Consider the following 25,502-nt stretch of genomic DNA (forward strand, 5'->3'; position numbering starts at 1 on the left):
TTATACTTGTTGTAAAATGTATGCTTGGGATTGGAACTGGGGCATTGAGATGTGAATAGCATGTATTCGGCATTTGAGATTTAATGGAAATGGATGTATGGAATAGTTAGCTATACATATGTATTTGTCTATTAGGTGGGTTTTGTAGCATAAATAAATATACCCTGCCGAAATTTTTGGGGCGTTACATGCTCTTTGAGAAGGGGAATTTTACTGGCAGAATTTTGAAGTGGGCTGTAGAGCTGGGGCAGTACGACATCAAGTTCCAGTCGCGCACAGCTATCAAAGCTCAAGCCCTCGCTGACTTTGTGACGGAGTTTGCCCCTGGCACTCACCCTGCTTATCTTGTTGATTTGGCTAGCGCAGACTTGGCACAAGCCATAATTTCGTTTACACAAGAAAGGAGTAAGAAATAAGCAATAGAACGACACAACAACATCGAGCTAGCAGAGCAAGAACAGGCCGGCTTACCAACCGATCTACTAATCAAGCTAGTAGAGCAAGAGAATGCCGACTTACCAACTGACCTATCAATCGGGTTAGCAGAGCAAAAGAAGACCGATTTACCAACCGACCAAACGAACGCCCATGTAGGTAAGCTGCGCACAAAATCGACCAATGCCTTGGATTTGAGAAACTCCCAAAACCCCTCCGACTACTAAAAATTGTTCATCGGTAAGATATGGAAACTATTTGTCGATAAGGCCTCCAATAGACATGGCACCGAGATGAGAGTGGTGTTAACCTTGCCAGATGGTCTAACCATTGAGCATGCTATCATGCTCGGATTTCTAGCATCTAACAATGAGGCAGAATATGAAGCCCTCATTGCCGGCCTAAAAAGCGCTCTATGGATTAACGCATCACAGCTCATGGTATTTAGTAACTCCAAACTGGTCATCAATCAGGTCTTTGGGGAGTACGAGGCTAAGGATGAAAGGATGGCCAAGTATCAAGCGTTGGTACGCGCTGAGGTCAAAAAATTTATCGCTATAAGAATGGAACAAATCAACCGCGAAGAGAACAGTCAGGCCGACGAATTGGCTGGCCTGGTGTCTATACAAACCACCTTTCCAAACCCTTTGATGATGGATTTCTTGCCCCGACTGAGCATTGAAGAACCAGAGGAGCTCGAGGTACTCTGCACCGACTTGGGACCATCTTGGATGGATCTAATCATCACCTTCCTGAAAGATCGAGTCCTGCCCACTGAGAAGAAGGAATCCAACAAGATAAGGGCCAAATTTGAGCGGTTCTGGCTCTCTCCATCCGGCGCCTTGTACAAGAAGTCCTTCACTAGACCATACCTAAAATGTGTCCACCCCAGTAAGGTTGAAGGTTTCCTCTTTGAAATTCATGAAGGAATATGCGGTAGCCACATTGGGGGCAGATCGCTGGCATACCGAGCCATTTCTCAAGGCTATTGGTGGCCGTGCATGCAGGTTAACGCTCAGAAATATGTTCGCAAATGCGAGAATGCCAAAAGTTCGCTCACCAGATACACCACCTGGCCAAAGAGTTGCTCCCCCTGACTAGCCCATGGCTATTTGCGTTTTGGGGTCTGGACATTGTGGTACCGCTCCCAATGACTCCGGGCAACTACAAGTTCTTCATCACCGCTACTGATTACTTCACCAAATGAGTGGAAGTTGAACCGTTAGCCACCATCAAGGAGAAAGATGTAAAGAAGTTCGTTTGGCAGAATGTCATCATTCGGTTTGGCGTCCCAAAGGCCCGTATCTCGGATAACAACATGTAATTTGATGGAAAGATCTTTCGCAGATTTTGCAAAGAGTTGAAGATTGAGTTCTACAATTCCACGCCGGCCTACCCTCAGTCGAATGGTCAAGCCGAGGCTTCAAACAAGACTATCTTGGATGAGTTGAAGAAACGGCTGGAGAAGGCCAAAGGGAGGTGGGTTGAAGAGCTCCCCAACGTGCTATGGGCATACCGAACTACCCCGAGACGCTCGACCGAGGAGACTCTGTTCGCTCAGTATATGGCATAGAGGCAGTCATACCCTTGGAGATCAGCATACCAACTTTGAGCCTGATTTGAATGGTAAAGCTATTGCCTTGGAGTTGGACCTAGCTGAAGAAAGAAGGGAGTGAGCAGTAATCCACATTGCGACATACTAACAGGAGCTCTCCAAGAAATACAACAAGACCGTGTATCTACAACTGTTCAAAGTTGGGGACTGGGTCTTGAGGAAGGTGATGGGCAACATACTGGTTCCTGGAAAAGGCAAGTTGGGAGTAAATTGGGAAGGGCCATATAAGATAACCGGCCTTGCCGGTAAAGGGGCATATCATCTAGAGGACGTGGACGACAAAGTTATCTCAAGACCATGGAATGCGGCCAATCTCAAGCTATTTTACTTCTGACATGTAATATTTATTCCTGTGTATTCAAATTTGGCTATTGGCATTGTAAGTAATGTTTAATGCGCAATGGAAAGAATCTTGTGATTTGTCTATGTCTGTGTATCATTTTTCTCCATAGATTAGTGTTGTATTTGAGCTACTAGATACTAAGGGCATTTCACCTTCAATTTCAACGGCTCGCTATATAGAAGAATGCCTGAGGCATGAGACTAACCTAACTTAGCTCTACCCCAGTCGAGCTGATTTTTGCTCGCTGTGACGAAAAACTGGTGATATCCCCAGTTTCTCCATGTGAAACGAGCTGATTTTGCTCGCTTCAATGTCAGTCGGTGCTTTGGCTAATTCACAATTTGAGACCGAACTGACTTAGTTCAATCCAGGCTAGTTTTGGCAGCCGTTCAAACAGTTGGTGTTTTCCTCAACTGTAACTGCTTGTTCTGAGCTGACTTTGCTCACCCGCTCAAACAGTTGGTGTTTTGTCCAACTTAAGATTGGAAACCGAGCTGACATTGCTCGTTACCCCGAGTGGATTTTGCTCGCCTGGGAGAAAATTGGTATTGTGAATGACTTTTGAGGTGATACCGAGCCGAATTCGCTCGTTATTCCGAGTTGGTTTTTGCTCGCCTTCTAGATAGTTTGCACTTTGAGCAACTGATGGATTAATTTTACCTTAGATCGAGCTGAATTTTTGATCGGGGCTTCTACAATTTTGAAAAGGAACTTTACCTTTATGCGCATTTGAAAAGAAATCAACTCGGCGTAACAAAGATCATTACATCTTGGAGCACTGTGAGTAGATTTTCATCTTTGCTGCATAGAAATTTAGCTTGATCAGGTTAAACCGAGCAATACTTATCTTGTCCGCATTGAAAGCAACAATTACAATCATTCGAACAAAATGAAGAGACATGCACTTGACGAGCAAAAAGATGGTGATTTTCACTACTGCAGAAGTTCAGTTACAAAAATGGGGTTCGTAGCTCGGTTACATCCAAAAAAAAAAAAAAACACAAACAAAACGGAGCTTAGTCCAAGTGCATAGTGTTGGTTTCCTCGGTAAATTCTTCCTCGGCCTCCTCTCTAGTGCCGAGCGCGACATTACCTTCCCCCTAAGGTGTAGACACCCCATTTTTGACCGTCCTTAAGACTCAGACGTCACCGATTGAGCGCTCGGTGATGTTGCATATTGTGCTCGTTCAGAAGTTTCAGAGTCTCGGCTGCGAGCCTTGCCTCCGGACTTCCGGACTCTTTCATACCTTGCCTCGGTTTGCGAACCAGGCTCGATTTTCTCTGTTTCTCTTCCCGAAGGGAGGGAGAGGTCTCGTAGACCATCTCTCAGTGGCCGTAGGCTACGTTTCGTGGTCGTAGGCCATTTTGCCCGTTTGGAGTCCAGTTTCTGATTTTTCGGAGCCGTTGGCCGTGTGCCTCGGTTCGGGACCGCTTAACCTTCTCCGTTTGCTCCGGTTTTTCGGCACGCATCTCATTTGCTCCCTTTTGAGGGACACTGGGGTCTGAGAGACCAACTTCGTGGTCGAACACCACTCCCGGTGCCTAACAGCCGGTTTTCGGGGCCTCGGGCTGCGCGTTTCGGCCCCCGAACCTTCATTCTGCATCGGTTTGGGTTCATTTTTGGCAGGGACCTCTGTTTCATTGGTAAGAAGGTCGTAGAAAGGCGGGAGGCCAGTAATTGTTCAGACAGCCAACTTTATCCCTTCATCGCCCTCCGTCGCCCGTTTTTCCTTACTTCAAAGCCAATGTTGACCACCATTGGGCCATTTTCTTGCACCCTAAACCCCATATTTGTGATGTACACATCTGGGAGGCCACCAATATTTGGTGGCCGGCCAGTAATTGCTTTTGAACCTTTTGAACCCTTTTGAAAAGTGGGTTGTTCTCTCTCCTGGTTCACTATCTCCAGTTTTTTACCACAGGGTTGTGTTGTGCACACATGGGAGGCCCTCTTTCTGTGGTGGCTGGCCACTAATCATACTTGAACCTTTTGACCCTTGGCCGGCCGGCCATGGGAGGTAGCCGGCCGGCCACCTGCAACCTCAATAACCGGCCGGCCATGCTCCTTGCTGCAGGCACATTCCAAATGTGCATCTCTTTTCCCCCCAGATTGTGTATCCGGGGAGTGCATTTTTGGAGGGAAACTTGGATTGTTTTCCCTCCATTTTTTCCCCCATTTTTCCCCTCTCTTTTGTCTATATAACAGCAGCTCCAGTTCTGTTATTAGGGTTACAAAATTTTGCCTTAAGCCCCTTGCATTGCATCTCCCTCTCTCTACACTTCAACCCTCCAAACTCTCAAGTCCTACACCCATTTCTTCACCAACCCATACCCCCACCCTTCCATCCTCCATTCTAGCAGCTGGAGGTTGTTCTTCAGAGCCTAGGAGTGCTGCATCTTGGTCCAAAAGGGTGCCAAAGACTAGTCTTCAAGGGTGAGTCTCTATTATCCTTTTTTGTGCTTTATTTTGTTCAATACATTAGCCACACTTGCTTGCTGTCTTGGGCTCCGACCCTAACTGGAACTATGCTTATTTTGAGCTATTTTTCATGTTTGTTTAAGGGTCTCTCACTGTTTGAGGCCTCCTTGTTGCACTTGCTTCATTGCCTCTCTTGTATGCCATTTTCTTGTGCAGTATTTTTGGCCTATGTATAAATTGTTTTGAGGCATGTCATAAACTTTAAAGTTTCTTATTTTGAGCCCTTATTCAATATTGTTGAAGGGCTCATCACTGTTTGAGGCTTCTATCTTCCACTTGCCTTTATATCTCTCTTTTGGCTCCATTTTTGCATGATTTGTTAGCCTCTTATGCTTCTGTTTTTGGGCTCTGGTCCGAACTATAAATGACCTTATTTTGAACCCCTCTTCATGTTTCATTAAGGGTCTTTCACTGTTTGAGGCATCCTTTCTAGATTTTGTGTTATAACTCTCTTTTTGGCCTTATTTTACATAGCATTTTGAGCATTCTTGTACACTGTTTTGGGTCTGGCCACCAACTGTAAAATGCCATGTTTTGGGTCCCTCTTCAACATTGTTGAAGGGCCCTCTCATGTTTGAGGCCAGAAGCTGTGACTTGCTTCTTTATCTCACATTTAGGGCCATTTTTGCATGCTAGTTTTTCCCTATTTGTGTTTATTGTTTGACCTTGCTTAGAACTGTGAATGTGCTTATTTTTGGGCTGTCTTGACTCTGTCTTTATATTCCATGTTCAAATAGCGCATGCTTTGTATAGCTATAGGCCAATACATAGGCCTAGTTTTGTATTTCGGTTTCATTTCATGCATCGGGAGCCATGTTTCCATGATTCGAGACTATTTCGGGTCATATTTTAGCACTGAAATTTGCATGCTTGTATGCCATATTCCATGCCTTGCCATGTCTCGTTAGAGTGGCATTTTGTGCCTTAAGATCGGTCCTCGGTTTGCGTGCATGTGTGCACGCATTTCGAGTTGTCTCATTTTCATCTCATGGCCTCCTATGTGAGTGTGGCTGAGGTCCACTCATGTTGGTGTAAGCCCATATTGCATTGTGTATGCCATTTCATTTCATAGCATTGCGTTTGCTAGGTTGTATGTTAGCGCATTGTGTATGCCATGTTATCTCGTGCATCGTGTATGCCATTTCATAGCATTGTGTATGCTAGGTTGTATATTAGTTGCATTCATGCATGTCATGCATATTGCATTGTGTTTGGGATAGGAGTTAGCCCGAACACGGGAAACGAGGTACGTTTCGTACTCCGAGTGACGGAACGTGTCTCAATTCCCCAGTCACCGACACTCCGGATTATCCATGATGGAGTTAGGTTTTAGTTGAGTTTTCATGTGCATTCATTCTATATTGAGTAATACAAATCGATTCCTCGGCCATCATGCATCGATATACGTGATTGGTGGCACGAGGATCGAGGCATGCATACATTTGTGAAAATACATTGCTATGCCCCTTTCCTGCTCTCTGTTACAGCAAATCAAGAATTAGCAACCTTCCGGAGCTTGGCGCGCTTTCCAAGAATAATTGTAAAACAGAGGCTAATTGGGGCATCCCAATGGATTTCCGTGCAAGGCAGCCCAGACATGCATCATTCATCATCTGAAGAAGAGTCAAGGCAGTCCCTGGCTTGCATGCCAGTTTATTATTTTTCTTAGTTAATTTGTAAATTAATTAGGAATTTGTATATATTTGGACTGTATTATTTGGACTGTATATTATTTATTCGGACCCTCTGCGCGAGGGCGTAATTGTAATAAGTGTGCGTGCGTATGATGTATGTCTTCCAACCCCACGTCTTTCTCCCTTTTATTTACCCGCTTATGATGGTTAGATTAGGGCATATTTCAATTAGCATACAGTATGACAGCATGTTTGCATCATTCATCTGTTTTGCATGCACCGGGCTCGGCGCATCATACTAACTGCACTTGTATTCCAATTTCAAAGTTGAATACTTGTTAGCTGTTGCATCTCATATGCCATGTTTAGAATAGCCGAGCCTGCTATAGTTGCATTTTGCATGTGTTGCATTAGGTATTTCTGCATAATTAGGATCATGCATGGATTTCTAATTAGCTTTTGTTTTGGCTTGGAGTACTCGGTGAGTTTTATGCTTTAGCATCCTTGCATGCGTGTGAGTGACTGCCATGAATAGCATGCTTACCATGAGGCTAAATGCTTATGTGATATAACTGCCTGAATACTTGTAGGTGAAGGTTGGGTTACTTGGATTGGAACAAATCATCAAACTGTGAGTTTTAAGCCCACTAGATAGTGGCAAAATCATCTTTTCTAAGCCCACCCGAGGGTGGCAAAATCTGCATTTTAAGCCTACTTGCGAGTAGCAAACCATCTTTCAAAGACAAACACGAAATGTTTTGTTCCAATTCAGGCGACCCGGTCTATACTTGTATGCTGTGCGCATCACATAGTAAATCTAGGCTAATAACCGGAATAAGAACACGCAATGTTTTCAAAACTAGATATCATGGTTAGTAGAGGCCGATCTTTGATCGGGCGAGCGGGGGTGCTCACGAAGTGACCTTCCCCAATCGTACCCAAGTTCCCGAACCGAGGCAACTTTGGTGATGACGGACACGTGGCCTTAGGTAACGAGTCAGGGTTTCCTAAATTTCCCAAAATAAAACATTTAGGTGGCGACTCTGTATCTGGCAAAGCAGTCCATGTTTGGCACTTCTTTTCTAAAAAAATCTGTTTTCTCAAAACGATTTGCCGGATTTGGACTCTTTGGTTCAGACTTAGAATCGTGACAATTTGAGAGTCCTGAGCTGTAGTGACCCCAATATCGAACGGAACGGGTGGACTCGTTCCTCTCCCGGGGCGTTCGGGGGACGTCTACATAAGGATCCTCCGCAATTGGGTTGATTCTCTCTTCGGACCCCACCGGCAACAGACTCTGGTCAGCTAGTTGAGCGGCAAATGGGTTGGCCACCGCTGTGAGTTTTACATCTTAAATGAGCTCCTGCTGCACGACGTTGGCATAAGCTTGCATATAGGCTGGGATTAATGCAACTGGCAGACTATTGAACAAATCAGAGTCTTGCACGAGGCCAAGTTTTTCCGCAACAGCTTTCTAACCGCACTAGAAAAATGTGTCATTCGTCGCTTCGACCTGCCGTTCATATGTTTTTTCGCCCTTGGTGTAGCCTCAATCCTCAACATCATCGATTTTCTTCTCCAGCTCGGCTTTGTGGGCTTCATGGAGTTTACGCAACTCGGCAATGTATCTGGCCTTGGTTGCTTACAAGGCTTTTTGTTTGTCTTTATCTTCCGTGGCCAACCTCTCGGCCAGCATTGCCTCCTGAGAGGACTTGAGTTTCTCCAGCTCGAAGGTCTTGGCCTTATTGTCAGTGATGGCCTCCCGTAGACTTTGCCGCACGGCGATCATACGTTCGTGGGCCAAATAGTTCTTCTGCACGGCCTACAACAAAGTAGACGTCAGCACATCAAAATCGAGCAATAGGTTGACAACAGAGGGGCTTGTTTACTTACCAAAATAATTGACTTTGTTGCCGAGCGAAGGACTTTCAGATCGGACAATTCTTCGTATTTCTTTATGTCCGCTGGGAGGAATAATCCCTTGGTCATGTTAAAGCCAAGTGAATAATCCTTGTCACCATAGAGCGAGTCAGCGGTGGTCACTGCTCAGCCTTTGTACTTCATCTCAGGCGACCAGACTAGAAGGGCAGTGAAGCGGGCGGATTGCTCGACAAGTGGTTGTCTGCTTCCCCTAGTCAGCGGATGGGAGCTCAATGGAGTCTTCATCTACCAAATGTTGTTTGGTCTGATTTCTTCTCGACCTCTTCTTCAACTGACTAGCAGCTTGCTCGCTGGCGAAAGCCAGCACTGGTCTTTTGTCTTGCATGGCTAGCATAAAGGATTATGTCCCAGCTGTTTCTACCGGCTGAGAGTCGTTCAGGTCGCCAATAGTCATTTATTTGATAGCGCGGATCTTGGCCATCTCCTACTCGGCGGTTAAGGGAACTAGTCTGATCGGCGGGAGATTTGGATTTGGCTCTAAAGAGGGAGCACGAAAGAAATCGGTGACCCTGCTCTTGTGTAGCGCAATATGTCGGTAACTCGGTTGGAAGCTGAGTAGTTTTTGCGCCTTACGTTCCTTGCCCGGGTGACGCAGAGCAACCCTTATTGCCTTTTGGTTAGCGTTGGAGCAATCGTCCACCAAGAGTTTGTAATCTACAAAAATGAAGAAAGGATTAGATCGGCAAAGAAAACTCAAATTCAAAAAATTAAACCGTGCTATGACGCTCTGCACTCCCAAAATTTTTACTTATGTACCAGCTTGGTATGGGAGCTTCGGTGTCTTCGTAATTTCTAGACACCCACAAAAAGTTGTCATCGTTCATCTCTTTATCTGGGTTACCCTCTACAAGCTTTGCTCGGTCCTTTCTAACCTTCAGGTACCAGTAAAAACCACATTTATTCTTACTAAGTGTGTATTGATGGAATATCTCAGCAAGGCCGAGATTCAGATCGAATATCTGATTCAGCGCAGCTACGCCGTTTATTATTTTGTATGTGTTATTGGAGTCTTGGGTGGGGCATAGCCTACTCTACCTCAAAAATTCGCAAACCAGGGGTTGGACCGAGAAGCGCAAGTCACCTTCCACAATAGACATGACCGTGAAGGGGCATTTGTCCAATTCGGCCCAGGGAGTGTCTTATTTCTTGGCTAGCGCCAGATGGATGTCGTCTAGAATGTTGTATTCTCTATAGAACTCAGCCATTGTCCCAGGCGAGCTGACCATAAAGCGGTATTTTCCCATTTATCTCGATTTTATTTTATATAGTCAATTTGATAGTAGCTCGGTCAAAATTAAACGGCTTAAGTGATTATTTGCTCAGTCTTTGAGCCTCACTGATGGTGATGTCGATGTGTGCCTGGTCTGTCCTAATTCTGCATTATTAAAAAAATGAATGCAAGTATTAGCACGGTATCAAGTGCGTGGCTATCAAAATGCACCTAACTCGACTGCAAAAGTTTTGCCACATTCTAGTCTCAACTCGGTTCAAATTTCAGCTTAGTGTTGGAGCCTAAGATGTTAGGTCGGTTTTGGGCCTTCATCCTAATCTCTGGACGCTCATTTCGGCTAAATGATCCTACAAGTTTCTAGTGCGGTCATCGCCCTTTGGTAGAACCACAAACTCGTTTAGCTCAGCCCAATGGCATTTTTGGATCTAAACGTGGGATTTTGTTCGGTTCTACCCAGAACTTGTCCTGTTCATCCTATATACGAAGTTCATACGCTGAAACTATGGAGAATGAGGGGCACGATGGCCTCATCCGTGTTTTTTGTTCCAGTTTGCCTAATTTCTACAAATGCCTATTGATTTTACCCAAAAGAGGGGCACTGGCAATGCTTAAACAATCCTGAATAAGGAAAAATGGAAAAACACGAAGAACCACGGTAAGAAAAGAAAGAAAAATGATAATGAAAATAAGAATGGCTTACGGATTTGGGTGCCAAATCAAGACCCGATCAGCCTCGACCCTTGTTGTGATGTTCATGAAGACAAAAAATGTTGAAGATAGCTCGAACGGAAGCAACGACGGCAACAACGACGAAGGCAGGAGCTCAAGGGTTTAGGGTTTGGAATGAAAGAAGACGATGAACAGTGAAGGGCTCGTGGGGGCATAAATGGCCTATTTATGGGGGAAAGCTCAAAAGGTGGCAACTTTTCAAATTTTGACATGACAATGACAGCTGCAGGGACTGCACGGAGCCTCTGGGAAAACGCCATGTGGCTTAGAGGTGACTGGCTATCAGTACAACTAATGGGTTGTCAACATGGCTAATTAATTGATGGCGAGACAGCTGGCGCAAGTCTCGAAGACCGACTAGAATGGGACAGTTCGACTAGAAATGGTAATCCCAATCACGCTCAGCTTGAATTGGATTAAGGGGCAATTGAGAGAGAGATTGCATCGAACAGTGGGCCGGGCTACACCGGCACGAAATGTGGTGTTGAGTCGCGTAAGAGGAACCTGGAGCGCACTATTTGGCCAAACCAGGTCCGCACTGAATGTATTGCCAAACCGAACTAAGGTTACCTGAGATACATTGAGCCGAGCTAGATCCACGCAGCATCTGGTATTGAGCCGAGCTATACTAAATGATACGTCTTGCCAGACCTAACTGAGTTGGTGTCGATAGGCAGAATTGCCTCGGCATTGGGATTCTAGGTAGCTGAACCACTGACGACCGGGCTATATATAGTTTGGTCCTTAATAATGAGGGCATAGATAGTACATAAGATCACGGTAGGTAGTCGAGTTGCCGTGCGGCGTGCTCACCTTCGATCGGTTCTAATAGACCGGTCTGGTTAAGTTCGGCATTGAGTTATCCAACATAGTCTGTGGCTCACCAAGTAATAGCTCGGTTCGACATTCCACATGGTCTAATGACGAGAAAAGGGAAGTCCACTCCTGGTATGCGTCAATATCGTTTGGCGGTGCGACAAACATTGTTTGGAGACTTTGGTCTCTACACGTGTAAGAAATGTAGAAGGGAGCACAACCACCTACCCAGAGAAGGGTAGCAAAGGTAATACGCCTACAATCTCTGAGGCTGCATGGCCAGCCTTGAAAATGATAAACGTGTAGACGTTAGAGGTAAGCAACCAGAAAGATTTTCGAACTCTCTCTCTCTCTTCTTACAGTGCTTTCTGCCTCCTCTCTTTTCCCAAAAAGCTAACTTGACCGTCGAAGGGGTTTTCCGACAAACCCACCCCCCAGGTAGCTCACTTTTGTTCTGTTCATAGTGTCACGGAGTTCTGACGGAGTAAAGCGAGCTTGGTAGCAAGGAGGTACAGAGCGAGGCGAATATTTCTCCCTTACACAATAATGATATTAACCAATTAAATATCATAAAAAATTAAGTAGACATTCTATATTTTTAACTAATCTAACAATATAGTCCTCACTCTCAATATTAAATTTCTTTTTAATTGATAATATTATCATAAGATATTACCATTATACTAATATTTATTCATTAATCATCTTGAATAATGGTATAACTTTTCTTATCTAAATATTTAGATTTTATATACATATAAAGATCATCATTTGACTCGAAGGTTCGCATGTCCGTCAAACTTTCGACTCAAATTTGCACCCTAGGTAGCCTGACCAACCTAACTAAGATTTGGACTAGGCATGGACGTAGATGTTGACGCTCGACCTGTTAACCCATGAGAGGCTAAGTCTGTGAGCTAAGACCTCGTTTGGCAAGTGGTGATTTTAGTCAAAAAGTCAAAAAGTTACTAAAAAAATCAAAAAGCCAACAATCTATATCAAAAAGTCAAAGATTACCTTTTCTCTCTACTTTTTGCATATCTTTTCGTAAAAAATCAAAAAATCATCCCAAACATACTGGTTTTTTTTTATATCATATTTTAACTAAAAAGTCACTAAAAAACTTGTTCCCAAACAAGGCCTTAGTTAAAAAAAAAATTTTGAGGAAAATAAATTAAAAACCTAAAAATAGCTTTGAATCTTGCCCTGTTAGACTTAGCTTGCTAGCTGGTAAGTCTGTTTAATAGAACATAAGTCTAAGGTTTGGCCTCTCAAAGTTTGGGCATAATTTTCATAGCCCTGTTGCGTCTAATGTTGACCATTTGTGTGAAAAAAAATAAGATTTTTTACTTGTCTGTCTCAATAATTAAATCTATTATTCATTAAGTCTTAAGTTTCTATCTTATGCAATAGCGAGTCCTGTTAGATTTTTTTTATCTCGATTTTGCCCCTGCTGTTATACTGCCAAAGCCATTAATTGAGCCACTGTGATGTTGGGAGAGACGAAGGGGTCACGGTGTTCACGACAGTGAGGAAGTTTGCGTCGAAGACTCGGCAATTGAACGGTTGTTCGTTGGTGTTGGTAAACATGAGAACTGCCTCTGTAGCCCTTGGATTTGAGAGAGCTGGTGTTAGATCTGAGAGAGATCAAGAAAATCGACATGAATGGAGATGGATGTGTCGACATTGACAAGTTCAGAGCTCTGTACCAATTAATAATGGACGAGCGAGACAAAAAAGAAAATATGAAAGAGGCGTTCAGAGTGTTAGATCAGAACGGTGATGGGTTCATCTAGGCATTTTCAATGCCGATCGGAACTCCTATCTTGTTTAAAGCAGTGATAAATTTATCAGTAAATTTGTTAAAACCAATGATAAATTTGTTTAAACCAGTGATAAATTTATCACTATTGAATTTGTTAAAAAACTTACAAATAGCATACTTGATTTGAGAGAGAGAGGGGCATTACAACAAATTTATCACTGAATTAAGTAACAAATTTATCAGATCAGTCACATGTTTGTAGAAGATCAACAACACCTTTCAATGCACTGATTGGATACTTTGCATCCCAAACCAGTGATGGAGGAAGATGGTGGCAATGACGATGTCGAAGATGGTAGATCGATGATGGAGGATTTTGGTAGCAGATGAATGATGGGGGAGGAGCAGCGATGATGGCAACGAGGGAGAAGGACATGGTGGTTGAGCCGAGCCACATATATGGTGATGGAGGAGGGGAGGAGAAAGAGATGGTGTGCAAGTGACAGAAATAGGAGGGAGGGAGGGAGAGAGAGAGAGATGTGTTTGGGTTTAGGGTAAAATCACTCAACTGAATGTAAGGAGTAAAAACGGAAGATGGACTAAATTATTTTGGATCAAAACTTTCTAAGAATTAAGTCCGGTCCAAAGGACCGGCCCCTAACTCTCCCAGAAAAATATACATAGTGTTATACCCAAAATATCACTTCATAGAACAAGAACAAAGCTTTAGATATCACTGAGCATTGTTACAGATCGACAAAATTATTTTTTTTTTTAAATTATGCACTAGACTATACTCCTCGGATGGAATTTAGATACGAGTTTACGTACCCAACCAATAAAATACTACTCTTTATTCAATATCTCTTTATTATTAGAACTATGTATTCATTTAATCATTCATTACCGACGTCAAATTCCTAGGATATAATATAATTACTCAATGGGGGGAGTCTGGTTGGCTTTCTTGTTCATGGATTTCTTGCCAACATTAATTAAGAGAGAGAGAGAGAGACTACTACAATTCAATGGGTTGTCTACTTTTTCTCACCCTATGGTGCATGCATGATATGCATGGAGAAAGTAAAATCAATTCAAATGATATCTAAATTTGAACTAACAACTGTATACAATAAGGATAAAACTCTTAGAATTATCAAAAATGACTTAGACCCCTAGTTGGGGGTGCTGGGGTCGTCCATGATTGGGCAAAAAAATTTTTTTTTTTTTTTTTTTGTTTCCAGCCAACTCCAGGCCAACACGTGACACTGGGGGGTCGCTGGGAGTTGTCCATACTGAGAATCGGAAGCATTGTTGTAAAACTATTGTTAGAGCTACTTATAATATACATATGCATCTCTTGAAAAAAAAACATATATATCATATCACATTATAATAATATTATCTAACTTTTCTCATCAAAATAATTTATAATATTTATCACCACAGTAATTCATAACATTAAATTTACATTGCACAGTTTATGACACAAAATTTATAACACAATTGTAATGGTTCGTAATTTTCTGTTTAGAGGTGCACACACCATTTCTAACTTTTTACCACTAAAATGGCATAACTAACACTTTGGCCTAGATTTTTTTCTTAAGAAATTACATAGTTTATTTCTAAAATCTTCTTTGTTTTTGTTTTTTTAAATAAATGTGATAAATTCATAGACTATAATTATTGAGTCAATCTAATTTTTTAAAAATAATTTATTTATAAAAACTTACAAAATCTTTAAAAAGGACTCTAATGAGTTTACTAGGAAAAAAATCAAGGAAGTAGAGTTAATTACTTTATTAAATTAACTTCTATTGTTAAAATTAAAAGTGTACACGAAGAGAACAAAGGATGGCCATCATAAGAAATCCTTTGAATCGCGGTGGTCCTGAATTAGGAACATAACAAATTATTCATCCGGTTTGATTTTCAATTTTTAAAAATAGTTTTTTAAATTTTCAATTCGATTATATTTTTAATGATTTTTTTAAAAAAAATTTAATGTTTAGATTCATTTAATTTTAATATAATTAAAAAGTAAAAAATTTGTACAAAATTTTTTAAAAAATTCATTGAATACAACAAAATGCGAAAATATATTTAATTTTCTTATCTTTTTTGTATTTTTTGCATTTGATAGTTTTTAAAAAAAAATCACAAATATTATATTTTTTAGGGAGATTTATTAGAAAATCTTTTTTTAAATGTTTGTATCCCAGTTAATCCATAAAATATTGTTGTATTTCAATGAGTCCTATTATTTGAATATTTGATCTATCAAATCTTAATTCTCATATTTAAAGTATTTTATGGACATTTCTATCTTTAAGAATATTTTTTGAACGGTTAGCAATTTGGTGATGTGAACATTCATATTTTATAATTTGAATATTCACATTGACGTGTGAATATTCACATTAACAGTGTGAACATTCACTTTGACATATTAACATTCATATTAATGGTGTGAACATTCACATTAATAGTCTGAACATTCACATTGACGGTGTGAACATGCACATCATGAAATATTCACACTGTAAATGCGAATATTATTAAGGATATTTTAGTAATTATGCCATTCATAGGATTTATTGGAATGTAAAAAAATAATGTGGATTAAATGGAACTTAAGTAGATGAAAAAAGATTTATGAAAAAGTGTCCCTATTTTTTAATCATATTTATATTGGTTGTATTTAAAAATAAAAATTTTGCATAAAATATTAAAAAATTCACCCAAAAAAAAAAAAACACACACACACACACACACACACAAATAAAAATAAATAAATAAAAAACTCAATTTTCTAAAAAATTGACTCAATTTTCTAAAAAATTGACTCAATTTACTAACATATTGATTATTATTTTATTTTTTGGGGAAAAAATTAGAAAAATAAATAGTTTAAATAAAAATAAATTAAAGCCATGTTTGTTTAGCAGGGTAGGGCTGAATTGGATTAGTATGGGTGTGGGTCCCACCCGCATCTTGCTTGGTGATGATTTGGGAGGAAAGATTAACAGTGAGGGGCTTAATATTCCCCCTCAGGATCAGGAGGGGGATTAGCTTGATTGAATTTTTGATAGGATTAGAAAAATAGTAAGTGGATTGAATTTATTTTATATAAAAAAAATTATTTTTTCAATTTTTTTTTTTATCAAGTGCACCTGCTTATTTTAACATTTGTTTTATTTTTTTTAATATAGAAATATTTTTTATTTATTTTTTTTTATAAAAATAATTTAACAATTCCATTATTAACAATCTCCCACATTATCATCAAAACAAACACACTTTTATTCTCGTTTAAGAACAAACTATATTTTAGGCATCGTTTGGGAAGGTTGGTGGAGGCTAAATTAGCCACTAAATGACAAAAGAGGCTTATTTAGCCACTAACCCCGTTTGGGGACTAACTTTTTTAGTCAATTAGTCAAAAAGTTACTAAATTAGCCAAAAAGCCAACAACTCATACAAAAAAGTCAAAGATTCTCTTTTCTCTCTACTTTTTGCACATCTTTTCGTAATTAGTCAAAAAGTCATCCCAAACATACAAGTTTTTTTTACCTACCTTTTTAGCTAAATAGCCAAAAAGTTACTAAATTAGTCTGTTTTTAAACGAGGCCTTAGGTAAAAAAAGCCACAGCTGCTTGGCAAGAAGAAACGCTATGGGAAATTTATGAAACTACCCCTCTTGAAAGAGGGGCATGCAGCAACACAAAAAAAAAAAAAAAAAAAAAAAAAACCCAAAAAACACATTCTCTTTGAAAAAACAAAGAAAGTTGAAAAAATAAAAATTAAAAACATTTTTTTGTTTTTTGTTAAAATATTTTATAAAAATAAATTCAAACTCTATTTCATAAAAATAGTTTTAAATATTTAAATTTTTTTGTTATGTATTTGGTTATGATTTAAGTATAGAGTTGTGAAAGTAGTATGGAGTTTCAAGTTATGTGTTTGGTTATGAGTTTTAAAAATAATTTATTACTTGAGTTTTACTTTATGTGTTTGGTTACGATTTGAGTGTAGAGTTGTTTTTAAATTTAAAATATTAACATTTTAAATTATTTAAAATTTTTGAATATTTAAATTATTTAATTTTTTTGTTAAAATAATTTTTTGAATATTTAAATTATTTAAATTTTTACAAATAAATTTTTACCATTTTCCACGTAATTTACAAATAAATAAATAAAAATTAATGTGTACAAATAAAAAAATGACAAAAACGTAAATTAAAAAAAAATAAGGACAAAAATACGCCTCATTCAAAAATATTTATAAAAAAAAAAAACATAAAAACTTAAATTTACCATTCGCCACGTAATTTACAAATAAATATAACACATGACAACTCATTTTTGAAAATAAAATGAAAAAAATTAAAATACACAGGACAATAAAATAAAACTAAAAATTAAAATTATTAGCAGTATTATAATTTTAAAATTCAAATTTAAAATTAAAATTAAAATTATTATTATTATTTTAAAATTATAATTTAAAATTAAAATTATTATTATTATTATTATTTTTAAAAAAATTAAAATACAAAACACATGAAAAAACCATTTGAAAAAAAAATAATAATTAAAATATACAGGATAATAAAATAAAACCTCACTTTTTATCATTTTACCGAAAATGAAAAAAAAAATTAAAATTAAAATCAAAATCAAAATCAAAATAAAAAACTCCTTGAAAAAACCATTTACAAAAAAAAAAAAAAAAAAAAAAAAAAAAAAAAAAAAAAAATCAGTCCATTCATGGCTAATCTGACGTGGAGGACAAAAGAGGCAATGAGGTCCATTCTACAAAAAATAGTAGATGGCCAGTTTTGTAATTTAACATAAAGCCACCTCACCAAAAAATTAAAAAGTCAAAAAAGTTAAAAAGTTCTTCCCAAATTAGGTTTTTTAGCCCCAGGCTAAAATATTCAAAAAAATCAAAAAGTCAACCCACTTCCCAAACGGAGGTTTAGTGACTTTTTTGGTTTTTACGAAAAGATGTGTATAGAAGTAAAGAGTGATGTGACAACTTATAATATTTTTTTAATTTTTCGATTAAAACATATAGTTACCAAACGAGACTTTTGATCCACTCACTAACAATCCTCACATTAACAATCTCTTCACTAACTATTTTCTCCCTAACAATCTCATTCAACCTAATCCGCCAAACAAATGTGATTTAAATTGATAAAATACTAATTCCGTCAGGTTTACTTAACAGAAATAGAAAAATAATTTAAATTAAAAATAAATCAAAAAAATTAAGATTCAAATTAATAAAATACAAAATTTTATTTTGTTGCCAGAGTCAAGTCTTATATTTTTTGAAAAAATAGTGAAATATCTCTCTCTAACTTTGTGCAGTAAAAGAGGTTTAAGATTTTTTTTTTATTAGATTAAGTCCCTCAACATTTTCACAGAGAAAATTTGATTCAGATAAATTTTACCCAATTCAAAAAAATTTCGATCTCGACTTAGAGAAATTTTTAAATTTCTATGTATGATTATAGAGAAATTTCAAAATTTCTCTATGAAATCAGATAAATTTCTTTATGAAAATTAAAGGTAGCGTTTGGTAGAGTTTTGAAATTATGATTTGATAATAGAGTTGTATTTTGAGTTTGTGAGTTTTGAAATTGTAATTTGAGTATGAAAAATTTGTTTTGTTTTGTTTTGTTTTGAGTTTTAAAAAGAGTTTTGAATTGAGTTTATAATTTTTGATGTGGCATGTAACCAAACACACAATTCAAAATTCTATTCAAAACTTATAAAAAAATTTAAAAAATTCTTAAGATATTTTTTGTTTACAATATAAAAAAATAACGAGTGTCAATTGTACAAAAAAAAAAAAAAAAAAAAAAAAATCTAAATCAAACAAAATTTCTCTGAGTTAAATTTTCTCTATAGAAATATTGAGGAATCTTAATATCAGAACTTTTAAAAAAAAAAATCTTATTTTTTTTTATTTAATAAATGATATATATAATTTTATTATAATTTTTAATTTTTAAAATTGTTAAATTTATATCATTAGCAGTGGTAGCCGAGACAGCGTGCGGTGCACGCGAAGTTGGGCAAAGTGCGGTGGTGACACCTCTCTCTCTCTCTCTCTCTCTCTCTCTGCAAACGCAACCTCCACGCCACCGTTGATGACGCATCACTCCCACTTCTTTCTCCTCTTCTGGACTGAGAAACCTCTATACTTTTAGAGAGAGAAAATCAAATCACCTTTCTCTGTTTGTTTGAGACTCAGATACATACACACACACATATATATATATATATATAGGAAACAGTCAAATTGTATTTGTATGTCACTTTCTGGGTTTTTCTGATCACTTTATCTTATGTGGGTTTTTGTTTTTGGGTTTGGGCTTGAAGATTTTTGGTTGTTGAATTGAGAGAGAGAGAGAGAGAGAGAGAGAGAGAGGGGTTAAGAGTGATTGTTGTTGTTTTTGTTGAATTTTGTTGGATGGGAATTGGGTATAGAGGAAGGGACTATGAGGAAATCATTCAAGGATTCTCTCAAGGCGCTTGAAGCTGATATTCAGCATGCCAATACCATGTACTCTCTCTCTCTCTCTCTCTCTCTCTCTCTATATATATATATATATATATATGTAGTTTGTACTAACTAACAAGAACAGTATTAAATTTTAACAAAAGATTGGAGATTTAATTTGATTTTCTATTTTCAAAGAAAAGAATTGTATTCAAATATCTAATTCGGCTGATTTTACAACGAATGATTTTGTTGGTATTTCTCAGGAACTGTATTATATATATAACTAGGGAAATTTATCATTTCCATTTTTTTTAGTTGACACTAATTATTTTCTTGATTCTTTCTTTATCGGTTCATTATCTTTATTAAGGAATCCAATTTTTTAAGGAAAAAAAGGTTACCTGCAATGCAAAAATCTGATGTGTATATATATTCCTTATTAGTACCCGAAATAAATTTATATGTACTTTGTTTTGTATGAAGTGTAGTTTATATCTTTAATTGCCAGAGGTTTCATGGATTTGTTGATTTAATTCAAGCAACTATATGGTATATGGAAAGGGTTTTGCCAAATCCCATATGCTTTTGTTGGATTTGAATAATTTCAGTGGCAGCAGAAGAATCAAATTGATCACTATTTGGTTGTGTTTTTGTTTACATTTTTTGGGAAGGCAAATGTTTTGAATCACCTAATAAAATCCCCACAATTTCACCCAAGTGGAATGATAGTTGTCAATTTTTGATTGGTCACATATTCAGGCTCTACTGCTTACTACTTCCTTGCCGCATCATATTGGGGGTGTATTTGGGGGATGTGGGTCTCTAGCATATTACTCTATTGGGAAAAACACATAGAACTTGTTTTGAAAATTGTTTTGATGTTAATTTCTAGAAAACAACACACTTGTTGGGAAAAGGAGTTGTTTTTTAATATATGTTCCCACAAAAATGAAACCAATAGGTTTTTTGAAATTTTTGATGTTTTTTTGTTTCTTAAAACATGAAAAACAAAGAAAATGAAAACATAACCAAACAGGGATTGATGGTTTCTTCCCTCAAATCCATGGGCTTCTATTGTGATTTCTAAAATACATAAAATGAGACTGAACCCACATTCTTAAAACTTCTTGCAATTTATTGGCTTAAGATAATTTATTCGAATGCAAAGAAGAATAGTTAGTTTTATTCTTAGAAGTTACTGGATTTTTTCTATATTTGATTTTTATTGTTTTCTCTTGAGATGCAGGGCTTCTGATTATCCGAGGGGATATGATGGTGCCTGCTTGCAGATGAGATTATCGTACAGTCCTTGTGCTCAAATGTTCCTCTTTCTTGTTCAATGGACTGATTGTCACCTAGCTGGTGCTCTTGGATTGCTTAGAATACTCATTTATAAGGTCATTCATATTTTTTTCGTGCAACTACAAAGAGATGTTTCTTACTAGGAAACAAAGATGCACACACACTAACGTAATAATTTATTTTTTTTAAAAATACCGGACACGACATGTGGGGGATACGCACAAAGTACATAGTTTATGTATTTATTATTTGTGACATATATGAATGTTTCATACATAGACAATAGAAAATGCAACATAAAACTAATTTCTGGAGTTTAAAGATTGATAGATTAACAAGAAGAAATCGACGTTGTTTTTCTTTTATCATTTGATTCCAAGTTGTTTTCTTTAAACTTGTAATGTGTTTATGCGTGTTTAGGCAATGGATACGTATGTACCCCAAGTGTCCGAAACATGTCTAGGTATAAAAAATAAAAAATATTAGTAGGACATGCTTGATACATGTTGGGAAGTGTTTGATGAGTGTCAAAGTGTCTGTGCTTCTTAGGTTTCTAGTCTTACTGGTACCGAAGGCAATAATATGACGAGTGTTTGCAGGCTTACGATAATGGAAAGACTACCATGTCTATTCATGAAAGGAGAGCCAGCATAAGAGAGTTTTATGGTGAGTGAACTGAGGAGTTTAATGTTTTCTTTTGATTTAAAAAATTGTTTGCTATTATGATTGTCCAATTCGAGTTCAAAAATTGTTAGTAGCTTCATTCCTCACATTGGCTTGCCTTGGGCAGGCATAATATTTCCCTCTTTATTGCAACTTCAAAGAGGAATCACCGATGTTGAAGATAGGAAACAGAGAGAGATCTGTGCAGCTAAGTACAGTAGAAGAGATAAGATGAACAAGGGTAAGATTTCTGAAATTGATATAGAGAGAGAAGAAGAATGTGGTATTTGTATGGAGATAAACACCAAGGTTGTCTTGCCCAAATGCAGTCATTCTATGTGCATGAAGTGCTACCGAAATTGGTGAGCAAACTATTGATCTTTCTGTTTGGTAAACCATTTCATTTCTTTTTCTTTTTTGATCAAGTATCTGTTATACATTTTTCTAAAGCATTCTTGTTATATATCAAAGAGATCTTGAATTTGCTGCTTCAGTTCCTTCTTAGACTATCAACCACTGGGATAAAAATCTTGCTTTGATTCCTTCTGTTATTGTAAATCGATTTAAGAATTTAAGGGAGACTTTAGTAGTCCATGGGTGATTTAGTTGGTCCATCATCATGAATTATTATGTTGAACAAAGGCAGACTGATCTAAGTCAAGAGTTGATCTAAATCGAGAGTTGATCAACTGTCTAACCAAGTGTGAGGCGCACTCACTCTCTGGTCAAACATGCCCCTTCCATGACACTTGGTCGGTTCCACTTTGGCTCACCCAAGCAACATACAAGTCTCCAAAAGGCATCCTGATGCTACCAAAGCCTACGTAGGTGACCAACAGTTCACAATTATTGTATGTAGTTTAGTCACTTCACTGCCCATTTGAATTGTATTCCCTGCCCTTTTTTTCAAAAAACTAAAGCAGAGAAATTGGCTCTCAGCAAGATATTTTTTCGGTTTATTGAGCAAGCGCATTTCTACTAAGGATATTGGGTCCATATCAAATGCCAATACTGCTTGATGGCAATAGATATGATGCTCTGTGGTATTTCGATAGTTGAAATTATGTAGATCAATTTACATGTTGTATGGTTGTTTTCCACTCTTGTAGAATGGGATTCGCTGCCTTTACAAAAAAAATTATGCTAATGATAGTTGCATTTAATTGTTGATTCAGGCGTAATCGGTCTCAGTCATGCCCCTTCTGTCGGGATAGCCTTAAAAGAGTGGACTCGGGCGACCTTTGGATGTACACCGCCAGCTGTGAAGTTGTGGACTTGCCATCAATTGCCAAAGAAAATTTCAAGAGGCTTATAATGTACATTGAGAAGTTGCCTCTTATCCTTCCCGATCCGATTCTCGTTTCTTATGATCCTCGTTACCGGTGATGAGGGCATCTTCAGAAGATGGAACTTCTGTACATAGATTGGTTTGTTTTTTTGTATATAATTTTGTGTTTGTTCTTTGTTAGTCAGTCATTGATTGAAATTTTATATAATGGTTGGCCATTGTCAGAGGATCTTAACATGGTTAGTTTGGAATTTTATTTATTTGATTTTGAATAATAGGATACAATTCATTATTGCCACCACTTGTTTTTCTATGTGATCTGTGGCTTCTTGTGAAGACTGTATAGTGTATATACTGAGTTTGCTTTCTGTAAAGACTGTTTTTGTGAAGTTGTTCATCAATCTTTTTTATTGAGCAGATAAATGCAATTGGTAAAGTAATCGAATTGAATTTGTTTCTAAAATTTTTCAATTTGATTATAATCTTTTTCTCTGCAATCAACATTTGCTTTGCGGATAAGGGAGTGTGTGAGATAGAATTTTGTTCTCTGGATGAAATTATCTTGTGTTTTATTCAAATTTATTTTGGAATAATTCTTCTAACACAAAATGACTAAAAATCATTTTGAAAATAATTTATTTTAGAATCGCATTAGCAAATCAAACATGGTCAACTCTCCAACTACCAACCCATTGTTGAAACATCTCTGTACCTTCTTGCAACACTGGCACATTTTGCACAAAAATGGGATGGATGAGACTAATTTTGTCTACCACCCAACTAACCAAGTTAGGTCGGCTTCAAAAAAAACTTAATTCAAAAAACTCAAACCAAATACACTGAATGTTTCGTAACTACTGAATAATTACCCATTTAAAACTTAAACCAATTTCCGGAGTAAATGACCAATCACCAAAATCAAGTGCTGTGAGTAATCAATTTGGAAGGATACCTTGAGCAAAGAAACCATCTTACAATAATCCATATAAAAAAATATTTAAAAAATAATAATTCCATATATTCACTTGAAACAAGTGTAAATTTAGCATTTGGAAAACACATTCAGTATTCAAAAATGCAAAAACTAGATAAAATTCTCATTGCCAAATTCAATCAAAAGCTACAGCCGACTGCACAATTTAACAAAAGAGTATTCGATCGCCACTCAGCAATAAGCAACACCAAATTACTTTATGCATGATTACTTTAACAGCGCGAGTACCAACGAGTAGATAGATCATAGATGTTAATAGAGTACAAAAAAACAGCTCAGTTAAAGAATGGGAGCAACTTGCCTCCGGTCTCAGATCGGACTGGACGGTACTGTTCGGCTCATAAGGGTTCATCACCGGTCCTATTTTGATAATCCGAACTATTCAGTATGTAAAACTTGTCAAGCATTATATGTCTATAAAAAATCGCGTTAATCGGATATCAATAGCTATCTCATTGGATCAATTTTTTGTCAACCATTAATTTGTTCACCCATTTATTTTTTTTTTATGCAAAATTGATTTGATCACATAGTTATTTAAAGAACTGCCTACAAAAAAACTCCAGGGGGATGAGTTTGTTGAGAGGTCCACTCATTTCATTCCGCAAAACTTCTCAAATGCTTGTGTAAGAAGATGGCCTGAACCATCCTAGACATCTCTGTAACTCTACCATAATTCCATAAGTAAAAAGCTCATTTCCATTTTAGTTTTGTAATTGGTATCAGAGCTTGGTGAAGAGCTTTGAAAAGCAAAATCAAGCTATGTAAGTATTTCTGTCTATGTATAAATTTTTGATATATATATAAGTTTGTATGGTGTGTTTTATGTTATTAAAAAAAAAAATTTAAGTTAAAAATTTTGTCTAAGTTTTTTGTGTATCTTTTGTATTTTATATCTTCATAATTATTTGTTTCATTTATAGTTGTTGTAAAACCTATATGCTTAGTTTATGTCAAAGCCCATATACTCATTAAGATCTTTTGACTATTGGCCATAATTAAGTCTTTAAAATCATAAAAGAGAGGTTTTAGGCACCAGATAATTCACTATGAGGGTCTTAGGTACCAACAACAATCTAAAATGGCAATTAATTCTGATGATATAATATGCTTTGAAAATACAAAAAATAATGTTAATAATAAATATGATCATAGTCTGCATATTACAAAAGAATCTGCAAATTAAATAGTGTGTGTTCTAGTTTAAATAATATTACTGATATTATGTGTTCTTGGTTTTCTAAATTAGATAAAAATCAAAAAATAAATCAAAATTATCTAGAGACTAAAGTTGAGTCTATAGAATCTAAAATAGACAATTTGGGTTCTATAATAAATATTGATTTAAATAAAGAAACAAAAAACCAAATAAACAATTTGGTAACAAAATTAGAAACTATATCCTTCATAAACAATAATGGAATGAATAGTCCAGGAGATAATGACATCCCTAGGCTATTTTATGGTACAGAAGATATTATGGTACTTCAAACCAATACCTATAATAAAACTGAATATGAAAATATTGTTAAAATATTGGATTATTGGAGAAAATTATATAAAGACCCAGACTTAAGTATTGATGAAAGAAATAGGCTACTGGATCAGATAAGAGAAACTTATCTAGAAAATGAAACCCTTTTACAACACTTTAATTATGATATTAATATGTCAACTAATGATGATGACAGCCAATCATCCTCATCTGAAGAATCAATAGATCAAGATATTTCATCAGAAAT

General features: G+C 37.0%; 2 protein-coding genes across 2 annotated transcripts; both read left to right on the top strand.

Annotated features, from left to right (window-relative positions):
- Positions 1 to 728: 728 nt before the first annotated feature.
- LOC145800307 (uncharacterized) lies at positions 729 to 1,532 on the top strand. The gene has a single exon (XM_082889961.1). It carries the CDS (start codon positions 729 to 731, stop codon positions 1,530 to 1,532), a length of 804 nt encoding a protein of 267 aa, XP_082746087.1.
- Positions 1,533 to 19,031: 17,499 nt separating this feature from the next.
- LOC114274416 (E3 ubiquitin-protein ligase AIRP2) lies at positions 19,032 to 23,064 on the top strand. Its single transcript, XM_028216332.2, has 5 exons — positions 19,032 to 19,573; positions 20,760 to 20,910; positions 21,415 to 21,481; positions 21,606 to 21,840; positions 22,654 to 23,064. Exons 1-5 carry the CDS (start codon positions 19,509 to 19,511, stop codon positions 22,862 to 22,864), a joined length of 729 nt encoding a protein of 242 aa, XP_028072133.1. The 5' UTR covers positions 19,032 to 19,508; the 3' UTR covers positions 22,865 to 23,064.
- The last annotated feature ends 2,438 nt before the right edge of the window (positions 23,065 to 25,502 follow it).

The sequence above is a fragment of the Camellia sinensis genome, chromosome 10, assembly GCF_055761805.1.
Source record: "Camellia sinensis isolate YWXY chromosome 10, ASM5576180v1, whole genome shotgun sequence".
Lineage (NCBI taxonomy): Eukaryota > Viridiplantae > Streptophyta > Magnoliopsida > Ericales > Theaceae > Camellia > Camellia sinensis.